Genomic DNA, 21,579 nt, shown 5'->3' on the forward strand with positions numbered 1-21,579 from the left:
CTATACTAATAGATTTACACTGGCTGCCGATTAAAGCGAGGATTGAATTTAAAATTAGTACAATAACCCACCAAGTTATCAGAACCGGTCGTCCAAAATACTTAAGAGAATTGCTACATATTGCGCAGCCAACAAATTGTGTCGACACGAGAATAGTTACAGATGGCTTCAAACTGTTGTAACCTAGATTTATGTCCACTTTGGGCTCCAGAGCCTTTAAATATGCAGCCCCGAGACTATATAATACGCTCTTACGAATCATTCGAATGATTGCAGATACTAAGGCTGAAAGCCTTAATATCTGCAAACTGAAGACTTTCTTATTTCATGAGTCTTTTGACAGTGACGATTTAACAGTAAATGAACAATACATGATCTGAAAAGATAAATACTCTGAACGAACAAGGTAAAATGACAGTGGAGGTCCTGTAGAGAGTGGTGTTCCCCTGTTGTATGGGACTGGAAAAGCAGCCATCAAAGTAAGTAAGTAAGTAAAGTAGGTAATTGTGGATCCTCATTCGAAACCTGTATTGTGTCGAGGACTAACGAACAAAACATAGGTTAGTTAAACCCAAGAAAAGAATGAATTATTAGTTTTTCTTGAGTTTCCTGAGTTTACCTTCTTTTGCTACTCCATGCTGTTCTTCAGATTACGTCTTCCAATGTAGATAAGGTTATAGTAGTTTGTGGTTTCAAAATGTAAAAGTGTTTGGTCTTGATGATTTAAAAGATCTTAGATCTGGACTGAAAATAAATTATTATAAGCCATTTGGAATCTCTTCAATCATGTATCATTATCTCCTCCTACAGCTATTGTTACAAAGGACCTCGGTTAGATTTCGCCATTCGTTTCTATCTTGAACTTTTAATTTAATACTTCTCTTCTTATCATCTCCTACTTCACGCTTCATAGTCCTCAGCCATATAGGCCTGGACCTTCCAACTCTAGCCATTGTCTGATTTTCTTTTTTCAATCTTTCACTAAACTGTTTAGTGAAGTAACAGGACATAATTTGTTGGTGATGAAGAACAAACAATGAGCTTGGGGTGAAGGTGGTGGCTGAGGAAAAATTTCCAGTATCCACGAACTACGAGTATAAGTTCTCCCCCTCAACCAGCTGTCATACCAATGGTACATCAGTCAGGAGAAGTAACTCTTAATTTAATAGTTTTATCAACAACATCCTGATGGGTCAGAGTAAATAATACACATTCACTCTTTAGATTTTAGTTAGTTTTCTATAATGGGTTTAGGCAGGTAATGACATTTTTGTTTGGCTCACTTGCCGTTGATTTAGGATTGTATTAACCTTATGACTTAGTCTAGTAAAGGAATTATATTTACTTTTGTTCCAACTTCTGCTCCCAATTTAGTTCTATTGACAAACTTAGAAGTAATTATTTCTAACACGAAGGTTTGTATTTACTTCTTATATTATACATTTAGATAATCATAGTCTTTCAGGATATTCGGAATAATCCAGGATGGAAGGGTGAGGCATTTAGTTCAACTGTATACATAAGCCTATAACTGGTAATTATAAAAACAAGTCTCTCTCTCTCTCTCTCTCTCTCTCTCTCTCTCTCTCTCTCTCTCTCTGTGGAGAATATATTTTGTTAAAGATGGACGGGACTTTGGTCTGAGATTGTCTCCCTACAACATAAACAATTAATCAGGGGGGATAGGAGTATTAATCATGCAAGGGCACAACACCCTGACAATGACTGTGGTGATGCAATTCACAAACCTTCACTCTAGTGAAAGATCCCTCTCTCCAGATACCTAAAACTCCACATGTGACTAAGTAATTAATTGGTGGTCTACCTTAACATTGTCATTCTAAGGCCATATACACTTTTAGGTTCGATTTCAGATCTGTTCTAGTGACCCCAGTGAGATGCTGGACGTTGACTTATTCAAATGGCAAAATTCATAAATGAAGAAATGATAACCACAATTTACAAAACAAATAAACACAGAAAATAATAGACCCACTAAACACGCGAGATTAACACTTTAAACAGAATAAATAAGATAGAAATCTTATGGCAAATAATCTTATCCTAACATAAGAAGTAAGCTACTGTGAGGTCCAGACACATAGTTAGTGGCCTGCCTGAGACGATTACCAACAAATAAAACGTATTTACATGAAATTCCTCGCACGCAGCCCGAAAAATGTAATGCCATAATGTTACCTAAACTTTAGAGACAAATGGAAACTTACCTAAAAGGGGAATGGCCAATAATTAAACTCGAAACTTTTAGATCCTGGGCGCCCGTGTTTAGAGAATGGTGGTCTTGGGTTCCACCTCAATATGCCTACTGTAATGCACTTAGTGGAGTCAATGGCTCCTTCCAACTCGCCCGTAGCCTTAAGCTGCCTTTATCCTCAATGTTTGGGAGTCTGAGGCCTCTTGATGCTTCTATTTTGTCCCTTGCTCCTAGAGGAACCTGGATCCATCACTGTACAAGGGGACAGGCTGGTGGGGGCAATCAGGGAGGACGAAGTTGATTCACGGTAGGTAACTGACCCACCTTTACACTAGTGTGGCCGGGAGGTTAATAAATTATTTTCAGGTCGCCTACCTCAAGCTTCCTTCTCCCCAACAGCAGTGCAATGAGATGCGTAGGCTAGTGGTCTTGAGATGCCATCTCTAGTTTAGGATAGGCTTAAATGACATGTGGCTCATGAGTTTTATGCAGTACTTTATTTACAATACAAGGAGCAATCTGTGACTCCAGAGGGCATAAATAATCCTAACCCTAAATGTCTGGCACACAAATAAAAAATGAAACTGTAAAAGGTAACTGGCAAATCGAGCTTACATGCATGGACAAATATACCTCATAGAGTAGCAAACTTGAGTTTTAGTAGAGAGAAAATTTTAAGTACATAATACTTAAGGTGTAAAATGATGAATACAAAAAATATTCATCTCGAGACACTCACTTAAGAAAGAACCATAATTTAAATTTCCCATGCCGAGATGTCACAAACAATAACAAACGTCTAGGCTACATAAAAATAAACTGTGAAGAAAATTCTTCACACCCTGGAGATAAAGGGAGGAAGAAAGGAGAAGGGTTAGTGTAGACAAATGCAATGAGGGTTAGTTGTTAGTATATGGTAGATGAGTATACTAAACGAATAAAGAATAAATGTGATTCCTCGCATGATAGGTCAACAATCAACATTAAATTGAATGGCAACTGACTACGAGATAAGTGCAAAGTATGATTACAAGTGGAAGTCAAACAAAAGTTAACTGTGACATAGTACAAAAAGGATAACTACAATTGCAAGAAAAGAGTGGAGGGAAGGGCAAATAAAAAACTTCAGCAACCCTTCACAGAGGTGCGTGGGCAAACAAGGTTGATGTGGACTACCTGCAAAGCCTTTACAAGACCTCCTGGAATATGGCTCATGCACATTTAGCAGAGTCCCGTGTGGGTTTACCGTGGCGGGGCGCCACTGTGGCTAGAGGAGACATCCCATCAGTTGGTGCGTCAACGCCTCTATTGGCCGGTTGGTATCCAGGAGGGTTCAGATGTTTGAGAGTAGGGAATTTAGGAGGTTTCTCCTCCCTTGGTTCGGTTAGTGTTTGGTTATCCTCGTCAACCTCAAAAGGTATGAGTTGGTTGACTGGACTCGCATACTCTCTATTTGCGGAGTGGACTTTTGACTGTTCTAATGTATCCGTCTCAATCTGAGTATACGTCAGGTATAATGGGTCAAAGGGTACTCCTCTCAACTAACTTTGTCCAGAATCAGCAAGCATAAATCTCCAACCTTGGGGATGGTCGAATGGAGGCAACTAGTCTTTTGGCATTGTTCTTGAAGAGAAGTGACATAGTCGTACTTCCACCATTTCAGAAATGATTGTAGCATGTTGGTTAGTTTCTGGTAGTCATTGCAAAGGACATTCCCCTCTCGTAAAGCAGGATCAGCCAAGTCTGCCAGATGGACTTGAGGTGCTAATGAGAGGGTTCCACCATAGAGTAGGCAGCTTGTGGTCAAAGGTGTATCAGTGGGGTCGTCCGCATCCAGGTACATTAGGGGCTGATCACTTACCACGCATTCGACTTCTTGGACTAGGGTTACAAACTACTCATACGTCGGGTTTCAACGGTAAGTAGCCTTCTGCAGGTTGAGTTTCGTAAATCCTATCAATCGCTCGTAAAATCCTTGCCATGGGGCTCAAGGAGCGATGAACTTCCTAGTGAGGTTGTGGGCCCGTTTGAACCCGTCGATAACAGGGTGTTGCATGAGCTCTGTAAGGAGCATCTGACCAGCTTGATAGGTTGAGACATTGTCAGACGCGATGCCCTGGTGCATCCCGAATCAGGCAGCAAACCTTCATATTGATTGAACTAGTTCCACAACTATCAAGGAGGTATTGGTTTCTAGAGCTACCACTTACGTGGCAGTGAATGTGAACACCTATACGTAGACCATGTCTATGTGTGAGCGGTGTACCTTGAAGCCGCCTGTGTAGTCCAGTCTAGTTACTCTGAAGGGGACCTCTGTGTTGAGACAATTAGAGTGGACTGGAGCTAATAGGGGCATAGGGTACGTCTGGCCTTGTACTCCTTTGCAGTATATGAACAGTCGAAGAATCTTCTTCACTTGTCGCATTCGGGGAACCCAAAATTCATTGAGCAAGTAGAGTGGAGGTGATACAGTGCAGCCACACTTCATGCCAGTGCTCAACAACGAGTCTCCCGAGAGCACAGTGGGAATTTAGTAGAATGGGGTCCATGTAGCAGGACTTCGGGGATGCGTCACTGAGGCGGGAACGGCCTCTTAGAACACCGTTGGTGTCAATTTAATGATTCCATTGTCCGATAAAGGCGCTTTCATCGAACGTCAACAACGTGGGTTTACCTTACAATTGTCATAATATGTGGGAGTAATTGCCGCCCTGTGATACGCAAATGATGGCAGTAAACGGTCTTCATAGAAACTTGTGGGCCAATTTATGCTCAGTCCACCCACTCGTCAGGCGCAGCAGGGCTGCATAGCTCCTAACTGCCTCATAAAGAGAAGTGAAATGATCACATCCTTTGAGTTTGCAGTGGCAAAAGTCTAATGGGACAGGTTTTATCTCCCATTTAGTTGGGAACCTGCTTTGGTTCGTGTAAGCCAAGATATCGGTTCGCCAGGATCGTCTGCGAAGCCACAAGTTGCACGTGAGGACAACTTTGGCAGCTACTCCCCATGACACCAGGTCAGTGGGATTAGATGACGGGGGGATGTGCTTGAGAAACGACCAACTGTGTACCCACTGTAGGGCCATAAGGGCATCAGACCACACAGTTGTAGAGATATAGGTTTCAGGACACAACTCGATCAGATACTGGGCCAGTCGGCAACCAAACAGGAGTGCAGTTAACTCAAGCTTGGGAATGGACCAACTTTCGTCCAATTTCAACTTGTGTTTAGGAGTGACTCGTGCCTTGGCTGTGAGGAGCTGGAATTTTCCTTCAGCTGCGACCGCATAGGATGCCACTCCAAAAGCGTGCATGGAGACGTCTGCAAACACATGTAAAGGGGCCTGGGGATCCTAATGTGTATTTTGAGGCACCTTGATGTTCTGGAAACCCTTGTACTTTTTAAGAATGGCACCAAGCTCGCTGATCAATTCTGCACTAAGGCAGGAATCCTAACTCTGATCCATCATCCAAAGTTTTTGAATGAATAGCTTGTTTGGGGAAGTGACTGGCGAGATCAGGCCAATAGGGTCATCGATGGACGAGAAGAGAGAGATAACTTTCCATTTGGTGTTGAGGTGAGAGTAGTCCCTGACATCAGTTCTGAGGATAGTTGACAGCTAATATGTCATCAGTGGTGTTCCAGTCAAGGTCGAGGTAATCTTGGGGGTCCCATTTTGGAGAAGTCTCCCAAGACATGGGCATTAGTGGTCCACTTAGGTAGGGGCATATAGCTTCCAGCATGTTTGTTTCTATGGAAGGTTTTTCACTAAGGATGCCGTTGCGCTAGTCGTAGCAACGTTGGAAGTTGTCAACATAGAAGCTCGTTTTAAGCTGTGAAGCAAGAGTACTTGTTTGGGTATCCAGATGGTGTTGGATTGTCTGGTTGAGCAAATACAGGCGTAATCACGGTGCTTCTGGGCAATTTCTATCAGCAGTAAAGCCTTAGAGATGCCTGTCGTCAGACCAATTGGCTTCTCCCTAAACCTGAGGATCATGGACTGTTTTTTTTTTTTAGGCTAAGTTTGGTCCTGTGTACAAGGACTCATTCAGAGACCTTGAATTAGGTCCCGATTCAGCAGAGGGGTTAACAACTGCACTGTAATGGTTCAGTGGCCACTTTCCTCTTGGTAAGAGAAGAAGAGTCTTTAGCTATAGTAAGCATCTTTTCTAGGAGAAAGACTCTCCAAAATCAAACCATAGTGCTCTAGTTTGGGTAGTATCATGGCCTCTGTACCATGGTCTTCTGCTGTCTTGGGATAGAGTTCTCTTGCTTGAGGTACACTCGAGCACAATATTCTATCTTATTTTCCTTCCTATTTTTTTTTTTAAGTTCTTATAATTTATATATGAACACTCTCATTTAATGTTACTGGTCTTAAAATATTTTATTTTGAGTGTTCATTACTTCTCTTGCAGTTTATTTATTTATTAATTTCCTTTCCTCACTGTCTGTCTTTGCTCACTGGGGTATTTTTCCCTGATGGAGCCCATGGACGTATAGCATCCTGCTTTTCCAACTAGGGTTGAAGCTTAGCTTGTAATAATAATAATGATAATACTAATAATAATATATTACTATTGATTAAATTGTTTGAGTAATACTTGCAATCAGATTGTAGAAATTAGATATTATTAGGAAATACTTTGTTCTTAACTTTTTTTAAGAATTATGTTTTTATTCAATAAGTTTTTAGTGTTATTAAGGAATTATATTTCTAACTACCCTTTTGTGAAGAAATAAAAAAACATAACAAAGAGAAACTAGCATCCGACATAGGAAATATGGCGGCACTCATGCCTTCGTGTGACATTATGCACAAACAGCTCTATATTATTATTATTGATTATCAATTATTATAATTATTATCATGATTAATGATTATTGATTATTATTATTATTATTATTATTATTATTAATAATTATTAATTATTTATTATTAATCATTATTATTATTATTATTATTATTATTATTATTATTATTATTATTATTATTAATTATTTATTATTAATCATTATTATTATTATTATTATTATTATTATTATTATTATTATTATTATTATTATTAATATTATTATTATTAGCTAAGCTACAATCCTAGTTGTAAAAGCAGAATGCTAAAAGCCCAATTGCTCCAACACAGAAAAAGGCTCAGTGAGGAAAGGAAATAAGGAAATAACTATATATATATATATATATATATATATATATATATATATATATATATATATATATATATATATATATATATATATATATATATATATATATATATGAGAAGTAATGAACAATTAAAATTAAATACTTTTATAACGGTAACACCATTAATGCAGATCTTTCATATATAAACTATATAAAGGGATTTATATCGGCCTGTTCAACGTGAAAACATTTGCTGCAAGCATGAACTTTTGAAGTTCTACTGATTCAACTACCCAATTAGGAAGATCATTTCACAAATTGGTCATAGCTGGAATAAAACTCCTAGAATACTGTGTAGTATTGAGCATCATGATGGAAAAGGCCTGACTATTAGAATTAACTGTATGCCTAGTATTACAAACAGGATAGTACTGTCCGGGAAGATCTGAATGCAAAGGATGGTCAGAATTAGGAAAAATCTTGTGCAACATGGATAACGAACTAATTGAGCTACAGTGCCAGAGATTAATATCTAGATCAGGAATAAAAAGATTTAATAGACTGTATGTTCTTGTATAAAAAAATCTAGATGAGAATCAGCAGCTGAAAACCAGACAGGAGAACAACACTCGAAACAGGGTAGAATGAAATAACTAAAACACATCTTCAGAATAGATTGATCACCGAAAATCTTACAAGATTTTCTCAATAAGCCATTTTTTGTGCAATGGAAGAAGAGGCAGACCTAATGTGTTTCTCAAATGTAAATTTGCTGTCCAGAATCACACCTAAAATCTTGAATGAGTCATACAGAGTTAAAGAAACATTATCTATGGTGAATCCAGATGTTGAGGAGCAACTGTCCCTGATTTACTTATAATCATACTTTGAGTTTTGTTAGGAATCAACTGCATATCCCATAATTTGCACCATGTACTAATTTTAGCCAGATCTCTATTAAGGGATTCCGCGATCCCAGATCTATACACAGGAGATGGAATTGATGCAAAAAGAGTAGCATCATTGCATGTGCAACAAGCTTGATTTTTAGGCCAAATGACATGCCGTGTATATAGTATGAAAAGTAGTGGGCCAAGAACACTACCCAGGAGGAACATCAGATATTACATTCTTATAGTCACTATCTCTCCCAACTTTTTGAGTTTGAAAATCAGTGCCTCATGGCTAACCTGGTCACAGGCAGCAATAAAATTGAGGCCAATCATATGAACATCCTAACCACAATCAAAGGATTTCTGTACAGCATTGGAGATTTTAAGAAGGCCATTGCATGCGCTAAGGCCTTTACAAAAGCCAAGTTTCGAAATAGGGAAGAGTTGATTACTTTCAGCAAACCTACAGTATTTAGATGTTTTTTCCGAAAGCCTTTCAAAAACTATATTACCAATTCTCCAGCAAGTGCTAAAAGCCCCTCTTCTTGATAACTTGCACAAAATAATAGGGAATTTTGGAGCTAAGAAATCTGCAGTTATTATAAAAAAGGGAAAAATACCATTTGGGTCTACACCTCCATAAGCATCAAGGTCCATCAGGAGAACTTTAATTTCACGAGATCGAAAAGTTAAACTAGTTTAGCCTCAGGAAAACAGGAAAGAGGAAGATCAAGTTTCTCATTACTCTGCTTACTGTCAAACACATCAGCCAAGAGTTACCTTTACCTTTGGACACTGATTAACAGAACCATCTGGTTTAGGTAAAGGAGGAACTGATGCATCTACACCAAAGAGTGCAGATTTAAGGGTAGCCCACCACTTATGTTCCTGGGTTGTACCAGAAAGGATTTCTTATATGGTCAAATTGTATTCCTTTCCAGTTGAGGCATAAGCTCTCAGAACAAAAACTCTTAAGATGAGTATAGTTATTCCAAGTCAAATCTGAACTGTTACCCTCCCAAAATGATAGGCCTCCTGCTTCTCCAAATAAGAACGTTTAAAATCTTCGTTGAGCCATGGTTTGTTTTTCACTCAGTACCTTAGCACACCAGAAGGGATATGCCTATCAATTATTTTAGACTAGATTCTCATTCAAAGGAACAACAGGATCAACGCTATTATATACATATGACCAATTCAAGACCAAAAGATCACTTAAAATGCCATTCCAGTCTGCTTGATATTTTATATTTTATATCAATCTTACATAAATATGACACATCTGGGACAAGCTGTTCAGTCTTCACAAATGAAATAAATGCTTGATCAAATGTACCAATTGGAGAACCAACATTACCTGTTACAATGACAGGGCAGTTGGTGTATACGAGGCCCAAGCAGTTAACAGACCTGTGAGTAGCTTCACTTATGATTTGCTCAAAGCTTGATTCAGAGGCAAAGTCCAAAGCTCATAAGCCATGGCAATCAGTAGGAGAAATAGAATTTAAACACTCCCTATGGTGACCATTGAAATCACCAACAAAAACAAAAGATGCCTTTCTATCATCTTCTTGTATCTTAACCGAAAGGGTAACAAGACAGTCAAAGATAGAATCACCCATGTCTGGATTCCGGTAGATTGAGCACAAATAGAAGTTGTTACGCCTGCCACAAACTTTTATTACCTGAATCTCATGACATCCACGTTCATAGCAGGACTTATGAGAAACAGGGTACTAAGTCCTAATATATACCGCCATTGCCCTGGTCCTAGGAATGGCACCCCGTTTCAAAATTATTGGCTTCTTAAAACCAGTTATAAGGAGCTCAGAGGAGTGCTTCATGCTATAAACAAAGTATCTCACCAGAAAAGATTAGCATACTGTCTGGCTGCAGCTGTAAAGTCTTGAATATTTGCATAAAGACCACGAATACTACAATACAATAGATGACTCTGACGAAGTCTAGGATGTACTGGTCTAGCATTTCCCTCAGTGTCTCCAGACAGCAAAAAAATTAATGGCATTAAATAAGATACATCATACTTAAAGATGAATAACAATAGTAACAAAAACAATATGTACATAAATATAAAAAAGTGGTTGATAGAACCCATAGACTATAGATAAAAAGTTGGAAAAACCGGTCAGCATGGCGGAGCCAATACACCATGCGAGGCAAAATACTCTTCAGGATAGTTACTTCAGCTGAAGGGAGGACAGTAAGGATGGTTTTGAAAAGAAAATGAAACAGATAAAGAAAAGACAATTTCTTGATAAACCACCAGGCATCCAATGCCCTTCTATTAAGCGTGCCTAACACGCCATATAAAAAAAAGTTGGAATATTAAATCTGAGCTATTGATCTGTTTATGTTTTGCAAATAAAGTAGGAAGTAAGGAACACTGTCTTACTTCACTGCAGGCTACCTCACCAGTCACCCCCACAGCATCATACATCATTGCAAATACAGCTCTGCGGCAAGTTGGCGACTATCCAGAGCTATTGGAATTTTGCATTGGTAGGTATTTTGTTTAAATGACAAGGTAAAAACCATGGGGGTGTTACTTAACCTATGTTTTGTAAGAGGGGGTTTTACGGTATTGTGGTACCAATGTTGGTGTGGTGGATATGTGTTGACAAGTGAATATTTTGTAAAACCATCATCGAATCAGTCCTCCATTTTTTCATAACTTAATGAGTGTTATATATACCTAAAGATTAAAGAAGGGGACATTTGACAGTGCCTGTATCCTAGTCCAAGTGTAGTGAAGGTGACGATTTTACTGGAATTAAAAGTTGGTCTGGGCCATTTGTTTGTATTTGTTCATATGAGTGTATATATATATATATATATATATATATATATATATATATATATATATATATATATATATATATATATATATATATATATATATATATATATATATATATATATATATATATATATATATATATTGTCACGACTTAATTAATAACATTAACGTTTTATGTTAAAGCAGGTTCTTTTTAATTTGCATAAAGCCGTTACATAAAAAAAACAATAGTATTTTGTACAACCTTAAGTACCTTTAACAACCAGTTATAGTTCATAAACAATGATGGCAAAGGACAACGAGGGAGTATGATACAAAAAGGAAATATAAATATTTATTTACAAAAGAAAAAGAAAATGATTAAATAATATTTGGACCGAAGTAAGTTTCAGGTCACTGCAGCGTAAACTTGATGCTCCTTTGTAATGAAGTGTTGTTAATGTTAATTGCAGTTCTAACAATGGAGGACAGTTACTAATACCAATACTTAACTTCTCGTAAAATATCATCAACGGCGCTGCAGTTGCAGTAATAAACATGAGGGATCAGGTGATAAATCTGAATTGTCTTTAGGGGCTGTTCAAGGCTGATATCCTCTCCCGTGTTCGTAATGTGTCCGTCGCAGATTAAAAGGTGTTGTAATCCTCCAATCGAGAACTTGATAAAAACACTCGATCACAGCAGCTCTTCGAAGGTAAACATCCATGCATCAGCAGCGAAAGAATGATCAAACGGGCGTGACAGTGGTATAAGGTGCTGAAGACTCAAAGACAGGCGTTGATGTCTAATAAAGGGCACTAACAGCTACACACCATTGCAGCGATCCAAGGCAAATCCACTGCTCTCAGTAGATAAGTACCTCTCAGAGGCAATCCCAACCTCTCTAGCGTTCAGAGGATCACTGACCCCAAACTTGGGCTTTTCCCGAAAAAGAAGTCTCTCTGCTTCCACGTCATCATGTAAAGGAAGAAATTGTTGGATTAGAACTACCCTCCTTAACGACTGCAAAACAAATAACAAGCAAACAACACCCAGTTACCAACAAGCAGCAAACATACGTCTGCGTGGGCAAAAAAAATAAATAAATAGATAAATATATAAATGAACGAACGAAAATACTTTCAGGCGTGATACCCCCAACCTAATAGGTAAAAAAAATATAATTTTTTTTTTTTTTTACAACTCATATGAGAGTTCCAACCAATTTTATATCTCTACATGTACTGAAAAAAAAAAAATTAACGGCAACGTTAAATGGCCTCAAGACCAGTAAATTATCACTTCCACAAACAAAAAACCAATGATGAAAGAACGAGATGTTGCACCAAAGACACTGCAGGAAGAAAAATAAAATAAATACGAAAACAAAACAATAATTGCAAAAGACATCACAGATTTCTAGAGAGGGCATCAGCGACGACATTGTCCTTCCCTTTCACATGTTTTACAGTCAAATTATACTCCTGAAGCATAAGACTCCAATTAGTGAGCCTTCTGTTTTTGTTCCTAAATTTGTTCACAAATTTTAAAGGGTTGTGATCTGAATACACAACAATTGGATCAACGCTAGATGTTACATAAATTTCAAAATGTTGTAGAGCTAAAACTAAAGCTAAGGCTTCCTTTTCGATTGTGCTATATTTCTTTTGATGCTCATTAAGTTTCCTAGAAAAATATGAAACAGGATGTTCAATACCTTCACTATCGTCTTGCAATAGCACTGCTCCTACTCCGAGATCGCTGGCATCCACCATTAACTTGAACCCCTTTTGAAAGTCAGGTGATTTCAAAATAGGGTAGGTGCTTAAAATGCCTTTTAATTTATCAAAGGCTCGTTGACATGTATCGTTCCACAAGAATCTAGATTTCTCTCTTAAAAGATTAGTTAAAGGAGTTACTATTTCAGAAAAACTGGGGACAAACCTGCGATAGTAACCAGCGAGACCAACAAATTGCCTTACATTTTTCCGAGTTTTTGGAGTGGGAAAAGCTAGTACAGCTTCAATGTTCTTTTCCTTGGGTAATACTTTACCTTGTCCGACGTGATGTCCTAGGTAGATAACTTCAGCCTTTCCAAATTCGCATTTAGAAAGGTTTACCACCAAACCAGCGTCAGCAATTGCACGAAATAAGGCCCTGATTCTATCGACATGGTCTTTCCAGTGGTCACTGAAAATAATTATATCGTCCAGATAAACTACACAACCCTTCAATCCATTCGTGATCATCCACATCATTCTCTGGAAGGTACTGGCTGCGTTACGCATGCCAAAGGGCATGACTTTACATTCGAATAAACCTTCAGGTGTTATAAATGCTGATATTTCTAGTGCATTTTCAGTCAGAGGAACCTACCAGTAACCTTTTAAAAGGTCTAACTTACTAATTTACTTGGCATTACCAATCCTATCTATGCAATCTTCTATGCGAGGCAGAGGGAAATTGTCAGCAACTGTTAAGTCGTTTACTTTCCTGTAGTCAAAACACAACCTGTCTTGTCCATTTTCCTTTTTCACTAATACAACTGGGGAACTCCAAGGACTGCTACTTGGTGTTATCAAGTCATTCTCCAACATATAACTGACTTCCTTTCTCACAGCTTCAGCTTTCTGTGGACTTAACCTATAAGGGGCTTGTCTAATTGGCTGGGTATTTGGCTTTAGTACCACATCATGTTGCAAACTACGCACAAGACCAGGAGTGTCCTTAAATATTGACGGATGTTCTTTGAATAAATCCTTAATATCAGTAGCTTCCTGAGCATTCAGATGTTTAAACAAACTATCTGGGTTACACAAAATTTTAGAGTTTTCGCCGTTCCATCCATATTCTTTGCTTTCCACTTCTTGTCCATTACATTCTTTAGGTACAACAGCTGAAACAGATTTAACAGTGTTAGCTCTGGAAAAATATTTCTTCATAATGTTAATATGACACAACTGATACTTTTTCCTCCTCCCTGGAATTTCCACCAAATAATCAACATCATTCAGTTTCTTCTTAACCAGTGCTGGACCTACAAACTGAGCTCTGAACTGACCTGGCATAGGAAGTAACACTAGTACTTGTTCTCCTGCTTCAAAATTCCTTACTTGAGACTTTCTATCATAATGAGTTTTCATTTTAGCCTGCGAAGTAGAGAGATTATTTTGGGCCCATTGCCAAATGCTCCTTAATTTCTCTTTGAAAGACAAAATATAATCAAGTGAATTCATTTTACCACTACCCCCTTCCCAATGTTCCCTTAATAAATCAAGAGGTCCTCTCACATTGTGTCCATAGACCATCTGAAAAGGAGAAAAACCCAGAGATTCACTAGGGGCTGATCTTAAAGCAAAAAGCAATAAAGGCAAGTCTTTATCCCATTCCTCAACATGGTCTAAACAATACTTAGTCAAAGCATTCTTCAGAGTGGAGTGAAATCTTTCAAGTATTCCCTGACTTTCGGGATGATATGAGGATGCCAAGTTGTGTTTAATGCCAAGTTCATTCATTTTAGCCTGGAACTCCCTACTAGTGAAATTAGAACCTTGATCCGACTGTATCTCCCGAGGCAAACTATAACGAGAAAAAAAGTCCATGAGATGCTTAATAACGATACCACTCTTAATGCATCTAACAGGTATTACCTCGGGAAATCTAGTGGTTCTGTCCATTATTGTTAACATGTACTGAAAACCTGTTTTGGTTTTGGGTAAAGGACCCACAATGTCAATAACAATTTGAGTGAATGGCTCTTCAACAGCTGGGATTGGAATTAAAGGCGCTTTTGTAATTTTCTGGTTGGGTTTTCCAACCATTTGGCACTGGTGACATGACTTACAATGTCTGACTACGTCTTTCTTTACAGAAGGCCAAAAAAAATTATCTTTCACTTTGGACAGCGTTTTTCGTATTCCTAAATGACCACCCCATTCACTTTCATGAGCCTCTTGCAAAATAAAATGCCTATACTTACTAGGTACTATAATTTGTTCCCTTACCTTCCACTCTTCATCAGTAGATGCGGTCACTGGACGAATTGATCTATATAACACACCATTCTTTAATACATAACTTGCTTCACTTAAATCATCCTGTTCCTTTAGCTGTTCTGCTTCTTCATATATACTTTTCAATTCGCGATCTTCTTTTTGAGCACTAATTAGGGTTTTACTATCTGGAAACTTGCAACTAAAATCTGTAGGAAAGTCTTCAGATATATTAACCATAGACTTTAACGAAAGATTTTTTATCTGCTTGGACTTACCTTTCGTTGTCTTAGGTTGAGTTTTGGTTTGGAAGCAGTTTTCCAAATTTATGTCAGCTTCTCCACCTTTGACTTCCTCTCTAGATTGGGCTCGGGTTACAGGAACAACAGGTTTAACATTTACCATAACACGTTCATTAACCACACTAGCCCCCTTTCGACCTTCTGATGCACAGGCTGTGCCACTACCTTGCATCACATCATTGCCTATCAACAAATCCACACCACTCACAGGCAATGCACTAACTACAGCCAGTTTCAACCTACCAGTTACCAAAGGAGATTCCAAATAAACTTCTTCCACAGGCCAAGATGTTACTGTATCTGGGAAACCCCCAAGCAACACAAAATCCTGACCTTTCCGTGAGAGATCTTTAGGGAGAGAGGTTTCCAGAATGCAGGACTGGCACGAGCCAGTATCCCGCAGCAATGCAACGATATTACCATCAGTTGCCTCAGATCCAACTTTCACTATACCTCTAAAGACAAAGTCTTCAAATTCCTTACCATAAGGCATGCTCCCACTCACCTCTCCTTCAAGACTAGAAGACACAGGCGGCACTGACCTACAATCCATCAACATAACTGGTTTAACCGACTTAGTTACTTCAGGACAATGTGACTTAACATGGCCCTTCTTACCACACTTATAACAAACAATGTCCCGGGCCTGCCTCGCACCCCTCGAAGGCGATGAAGGACTTTCTCTACCCTTTATTACTTCCACCTTTTCCACACCTGCTTCCCAATGAGTTTTCTTCTTACCATAATGCTTGTGTGACAGAACAAACCTGTCTGCTGCCTTTGCTGCCTCATTCACATTATCAATGTTAAATTCTTCAATATGGATGCGAACGTCTTTGGGAATGTTATTTTTAAAATCCTCCAACAAAACCAGTTCTCGTAACTCGGCAAATGTACTTGCCTCCTCTGCAGCCAACCACTCTTCAAGTTTAACTGCTTTCTGGCCTGCCCATTCTACAAATGTTTGATTAAACATTTTACGCCAGGATCTGAATTTCTGCCGGTAAGCTTCTGGGATTAGCTGGTATGCATTTAAAACCCTTTTTTTCACAATATCATAATCACCGGAATATTCTGCACTTAACGCAGCATAAACTACTTGTGCCTTACCAGAGAATGCAGATTGCACTAATACAGCCCAGAGTTCCTTGGGCCAAGCTAACTGATGAGCTACTTTCTCAAAAGCAACGAAAAATTTTCCGACATCTGACTCGCTAAACTTAGGAATTAGCTTAGTTCCCCACTTATCACTGAACTTAGCTGGCACAGAAGCACTCACAGAAGTTTCATCGGACTTTGAAGACTTTAAAGTTATCTCTAACTCAAGCCTTTCTTTATCAGCTTCCATAAGCGCTCTCTTTTCAGCCAATATTGCTTTTTCTGCTTCCATTTGCTCTCTTTCAGCGTCTCTCTGCTCTGCTCGTTTAGCGCGTTCGAACTCCTGTTGCTCTTTTATGAAATATGCTAAGTCAGATCCTGACAATCCAAGTTCCTTACCTATGGCAGTTAACTCGCTTAAAGTTGACATCTTGTGAAAATAAGCAAATGCTACTTAACACGATGAACTGTTAAAAGTTTCCCGTAAAGAGAGAATAAAAAAAAATTATACTTTTTCACACTACCTCACTGACCCCTTGCCATCCTGTCACGGTCGCCAATTTATGTCACGACTTAATTAATAACATTAACGTTTTATGTTAAAGCAGGTTCTTTTTAATTTGCATAAAGCCGTTACATAAAAAAAAACAATAGTATTTTGTACAACCTTAAGTACCTTTAACAACCAGTTATAGTTCATAAACAATGATGGCAAAGGACAACGAGGGAGTATGATACAAAAAGGAAATATAAATATTTATTTACAAAAGAAAAAGAAATTGATTAAATAATATTTGGACCGAAGTAAGTTTCAGGTCACTGCAGCGTAAACTTGATGCTCCTTTGTAATGAAGTGTTGTTAATGTTAATTGCAGTTCTAACAATGGAGGACAGTTACTAATACCAATACTTAACTTCTCGTAAAATATCATCAACGGCGCTGCAGTTGCAGTAATAAACATGAGGGATCAGGTGATAAATCTGAATTGTCTTTAGGGGCTGTTCAAGGCTGATATCCTCTCCCGTGTTCGTAATGTGTCCGTCGCAGATTAAAAGGTGTTGTAATCCTCCAATCGAGAACTTGATAAAAACACTCGATCACAGCAGCTCTTCGAAGGTAAACATCCATGCATCAGCAGCGAAAGAATGATCAAACGGGCGTGACAGTGGTATAAGGTGCTGAAGACTCAAAGACAGGCGTTGATGTCTAATAAAGGGCACTAACAGCTACACACCATTGCAGCGATCCAAGGCAAATCCACTGCTCTCAGTAGATAAGTACCTCTCAGAGGCAATCCCAACCTCTCTAGCGTTCAGAGGATCACTGACCCCAAACTTGGGCTTTTCCCGAAAAAGAAGTCTCTCTGCTTCCACGTCATCATGTAAAGGAAGAAATTGTTGGATTAGAACTACCCTCCTTAACGACTGCAAAACAAATAACAAGCAAACAACACCCAGTTACCAACAAGCAGCAAACATACGTCTGCGTGGGCAAAAAAAATAAATAAATAGATAAATATATAAATGAACGAACGAAAATACTTTCGGGCGTGATACCCCCAACCTAATAGGTAAAAAAAATATAATTTTTTTTTTTTTTTACAACTCATATGAGAGTTCCAACCAATTTTATATCTCTACATGTACTGAAAAAAAAAAAAATTAACGGCAACGTTAAATGGCCTCAAGACCAGTAAATTATCACTTCCACAAACAAAAAACCAATGATGAAAGAACGAGATGTTGCACCAAAGACACTGCAGGAAGAAAAATAAAATAAATACGAAAACAAAACAATAATTGCAAAAGACATCACAGATTTCTAGAGAGGGCATCAGCGACGACATTGTCCTTCCCTTTCACATGTTTTACAGTCAAATTATACTCCTGAAGCATAAGACTCCAATTAGTGAGCCTTCTGTTTTTGTTCCTAAATTTGTTCACAAATTTTAAAGGGTTGTGATCTGAATACACAACAATTGGATCAACGCTAGATGTTACATAAATTTCAAAATGTTGTAGAGCTAAAACTAAAGCTAAGGCTTCCTTTTCGATTGTGCTATATTTCTTTTGATGCTCATTAAGTTTCCTAGAAAAATATGAAACAGGATGTTCAATACCTTCACTATCGTCTTGCAATAGCACTGCTCCTACTCCGAGATCGCTGGCATCCACCATTAACTTGAACCCCTTTTGAAAGTCAGGTGATTTCAAAATAGGGTAGGTGCTTAAAATGCCTTTTAATTTATCAAAGGCTCGTTGACATGTATCGTTCCACAAGAATCTAGATTTCTCTCTTAAAAGATTAGTTAAAGGAGTTACTATTTCAGAAAAACTGGGGACAAACCTGCGATAGTAACCAGCGAGACCAACAAATTGCCTTACATTTTTCCGAGTTTTTGGAGTGGGAAAAGCTAGTACAGCTTCAATGTTCTTTTCCTTGGGTAATACTTTACCTTGTCCGACGTGATGTCCTAGGTAGATAACTTCAGCCTTTCCAAATTCGCATTTAGAAAGGTTTACCACCAAACCAGCGTCAGCAATTGCACGAAATAAGGCCCTGATTCTATCGACATGGTCTTTCCAGTGGTCACTGAAAATAATTATATCGTCCAGATAAACTACACAACCCTTCAATCCATTCGTGATCATCCACATCATTCTCTGGAAGGTACTGGCTGCGTTACGCATGCCAAAGGGCATGACTTTACATTCGAATAAACCTTCAGGTGTTATAAATGCTGATATTTCTAGTGCATTTTCAGTCAGAGGAACCTACCAGTAACCTTTTAAAAGGTCTAACTTACTAATTTACTTGGCATTACCAATCCTATCTATGCAATCTTCTATGCGAGGCAGAGGGAAATTGTCAGCAACTGTTAAGTCGTTTACTTTCCTGTAGTCAAAACACAACCTGTCTTGTCCATTTTCCTTTTTCACTAATACAACTGGGGAACTCCAAGGACTGCTACTTGGTGTTATCAAGTCATTCTCCAACATATAACTGACTTCCTTTCTCACAGCTTCAGCTTTCTGTGGACTTAACCTATAAGGGGCTTGTCTAATTGGCTGGGTATTTGGCTTTAGTACCACATCATGTTGCAAACTACGCACAAGACCAGGAGTGTCCTTAAATATTGACGGATGTTCTTTGAATAAATCCTTAATATCAGTAGCTTCCTGAGCATTCAGATGTTTAAACAAACTATCTGGGTTACACAAAATTTTAGAGTTTTCGCCGTTCCATCCATATTCTTTGCTTTCCACTTCTTGTCCATTACATTCTTTAGGTACAACAGCTGAAACAGATTTAACAGTGTTAGCTCTGGAAAAATATTTCTTCATAATGTTAATATGACACAACTGATACTTTTTCCTCCTCCCTGGAATTTCCACCAAATAATCAACATCATTCAGTTTCTTCTTAACCAGTGCTGGACCTACAAACTGAGCTCTGAACTGACCTGGCATAGGAAGTAACACTAGTACTTGTTCTCCTGCTTCAAAATTCCTTACTTGAGACTTTCTATCATAATGAGTTTTCATTTTAGCCTGCGAAGTAGAGAGATTATTTTGGGCCCATTGCCAAATGCTCCTTAATTTCTCTTTGAAAGACAAAATATAATCAAGTGAATTCATTTTACCACTACCCCCTTCCCAATGTTCCCTTAATAAATCAAGAGGTCCTCTCACATTGTGTCCATAGACCATCTGAAAAGGAGAAAAACCCAGAGATTCACTAGGGGCTGATCTTAAAGCAAAAAGCAATAAAGGCAAGTCTTTATCCCATTCCTCAACATGGTCTAAACAATACTTAGTCAAAGCATTCTTCAGAGTGGAGTGAAATCTTTCAAGTATTCCCTGACTTTCGGGATGATATGAGGATGCCAAGTTGTGTTTAATGCCAAGTTCATTCATTTTAGCCTGGAACTCCCTACTAGTGAAATTAGAACCTTGATCCGACTGTATCTCCCGAGGCAAACTATAACGAGAAAAAAAGTCCATGAGATGCTTAATAACGATACCACTCTTAATGCATCTAACAGGTATTACCTCGGGAAATCTAGTGGTTCTGTCCATTATTGTTAACATGTACTGAAAACCTGTTTTGGTTTTGGGTAAAGGACCCACAATGTCAATAACAATTTGAGTGAATGGCTCTTCAACAGCTGGGATTGGAATTAAAGGCGCTTTTGTAATTTTCTGGTTGGGTTTTCCAACCATTTGGCACTGGTGACATGACTTACAATGTCTGACTACGTCTTTCTTTACAGAAGGCCAAAAAAAATTATCTTTCACTTTGGACAGCGTTTTTCGTATTCCTAAATGACCACCCCATTCACTTTCATGAGCCTCTTGCAAAATAAAATGCCTATACTTACTAGGTACTATAATTTGTTCCCTTACCTTCCACTCTTCATCAGTAGATGCGGTCACTGGACGAATTGATCTATATAACACACCATTCTTTAATACATAACTTGCTTCACTTAAATCATCCTGTTCCTTTAGCTGTTCTGCTTCTTCATATATACTTTTCAATTCGCGATCTTCTTTTTGAGCACTAATTAGGGTTTTACTATCTGGAAACTTGCAACTAAAATCTGTAGGAAAGTCTTCAGATATATTAACCATAGACTTTAACGAAAGATTTTTTATCTGCTTGGACTTACCTTTCGTTGTCTTAGGTTGAGTTTTGGTTTGGAAGCAGTTTTCCAAATTTATGTCAGCTTCTCCACCTTTGACTTCCTCTCTAGATTGGGCTCGGGTTACAGGAACAACAGGTTTAACATTTACCATAACACGTTCATTAACCACACTAGCCCCCTTTCGACCTTCTGATGCACAGGCTGTGCCACTACCTTGCATCACATCATTGCCTATCAACAAATCCACACCACTCACAGGCAATGCACTAACTACAGCCAGTTTCAACCTACCAGTTACCAAAGGAGATTCCAAATAAACTTCTTCCACAGGCCAAGATGTTACTGTATCTGGGAAACCCCCAAGCAACACAAAATCCTGACCTTTCCGTGAGAGATCTTTAGGGAGAGAGGTTTCCAGAATGCAGGACTGGCACGAGCCAGTATCCCGCAGCAATGCAACGATATTACCATCAGTTGCCTCAGATCCAA

The 21,579-nt window shown here is 38.4% G+C and overlaps 2 protein-coding genes across 2 annotated transcripts in view; both read right to left on the reverse strand.

Annotated features, from left to right (window-relative positions):
- Positions 1-13,457: 13,457 nt before the first annotated feature.
- Positions 13,458-16,871, reverse strand: LOC137634003 (uncharacterized). Its single transcript, XM_068366273.1, has 2 exons — positions 14,445-16,871; positions 13,458-14,357 (listed from the first exon to the last, which is right to left on the reverse strand). The coding sequence occupies exons 1-2, from the start codon at positions 16,869-16,871 to the stop codon at positions 13,458-13,460; spliced, it is 3,327 nt and encodes a 1,108-aa protein (XP_068222374.1).
- Positions 16,872-19,252: 2,381 nt separating this feature from the next.
- LOC137634171 (uncharacterized) overlaps positions 19,253-21,579 on the reverse strand; it is a 3,414-nt gene continuing 1,087 nt past the window's right edge. Inside the window, exons 1-2 of the mRNA XM_068366468.1 lie at positions 20,240-21,579; positions 19,253-20,152 (exon numbers count right to left, since the gene is read on the reverse strand). The exon at positions 20,240-21,579 is cut by the window's right edge and continues 1,087 nt beyond it. Of these exons, the coding sequence (XP_068222569.1) occupies positions 19,253-20,152; positions 20,240-21,579 (2,240 nt within the window). The remainder of the gene's footprint in view (positions 20,153-20,239) is intronic.

This window comes from Palaemon carinicauda, chromosome 1, assembly GCF_036898095.1.
Source record: "Palaemon carinicauda isolate YSFRI2023 chromosome 1, ASM3689809v2, whole genome shotgun sequence".
NCBI classification, from domain to species: domain Eukaryota; kingdom Metazoa; phylum Arthropoda; class Malacostraca; order Decapoda; family Palaemonidae; genus Palaemon; species Palaemon carinicauda.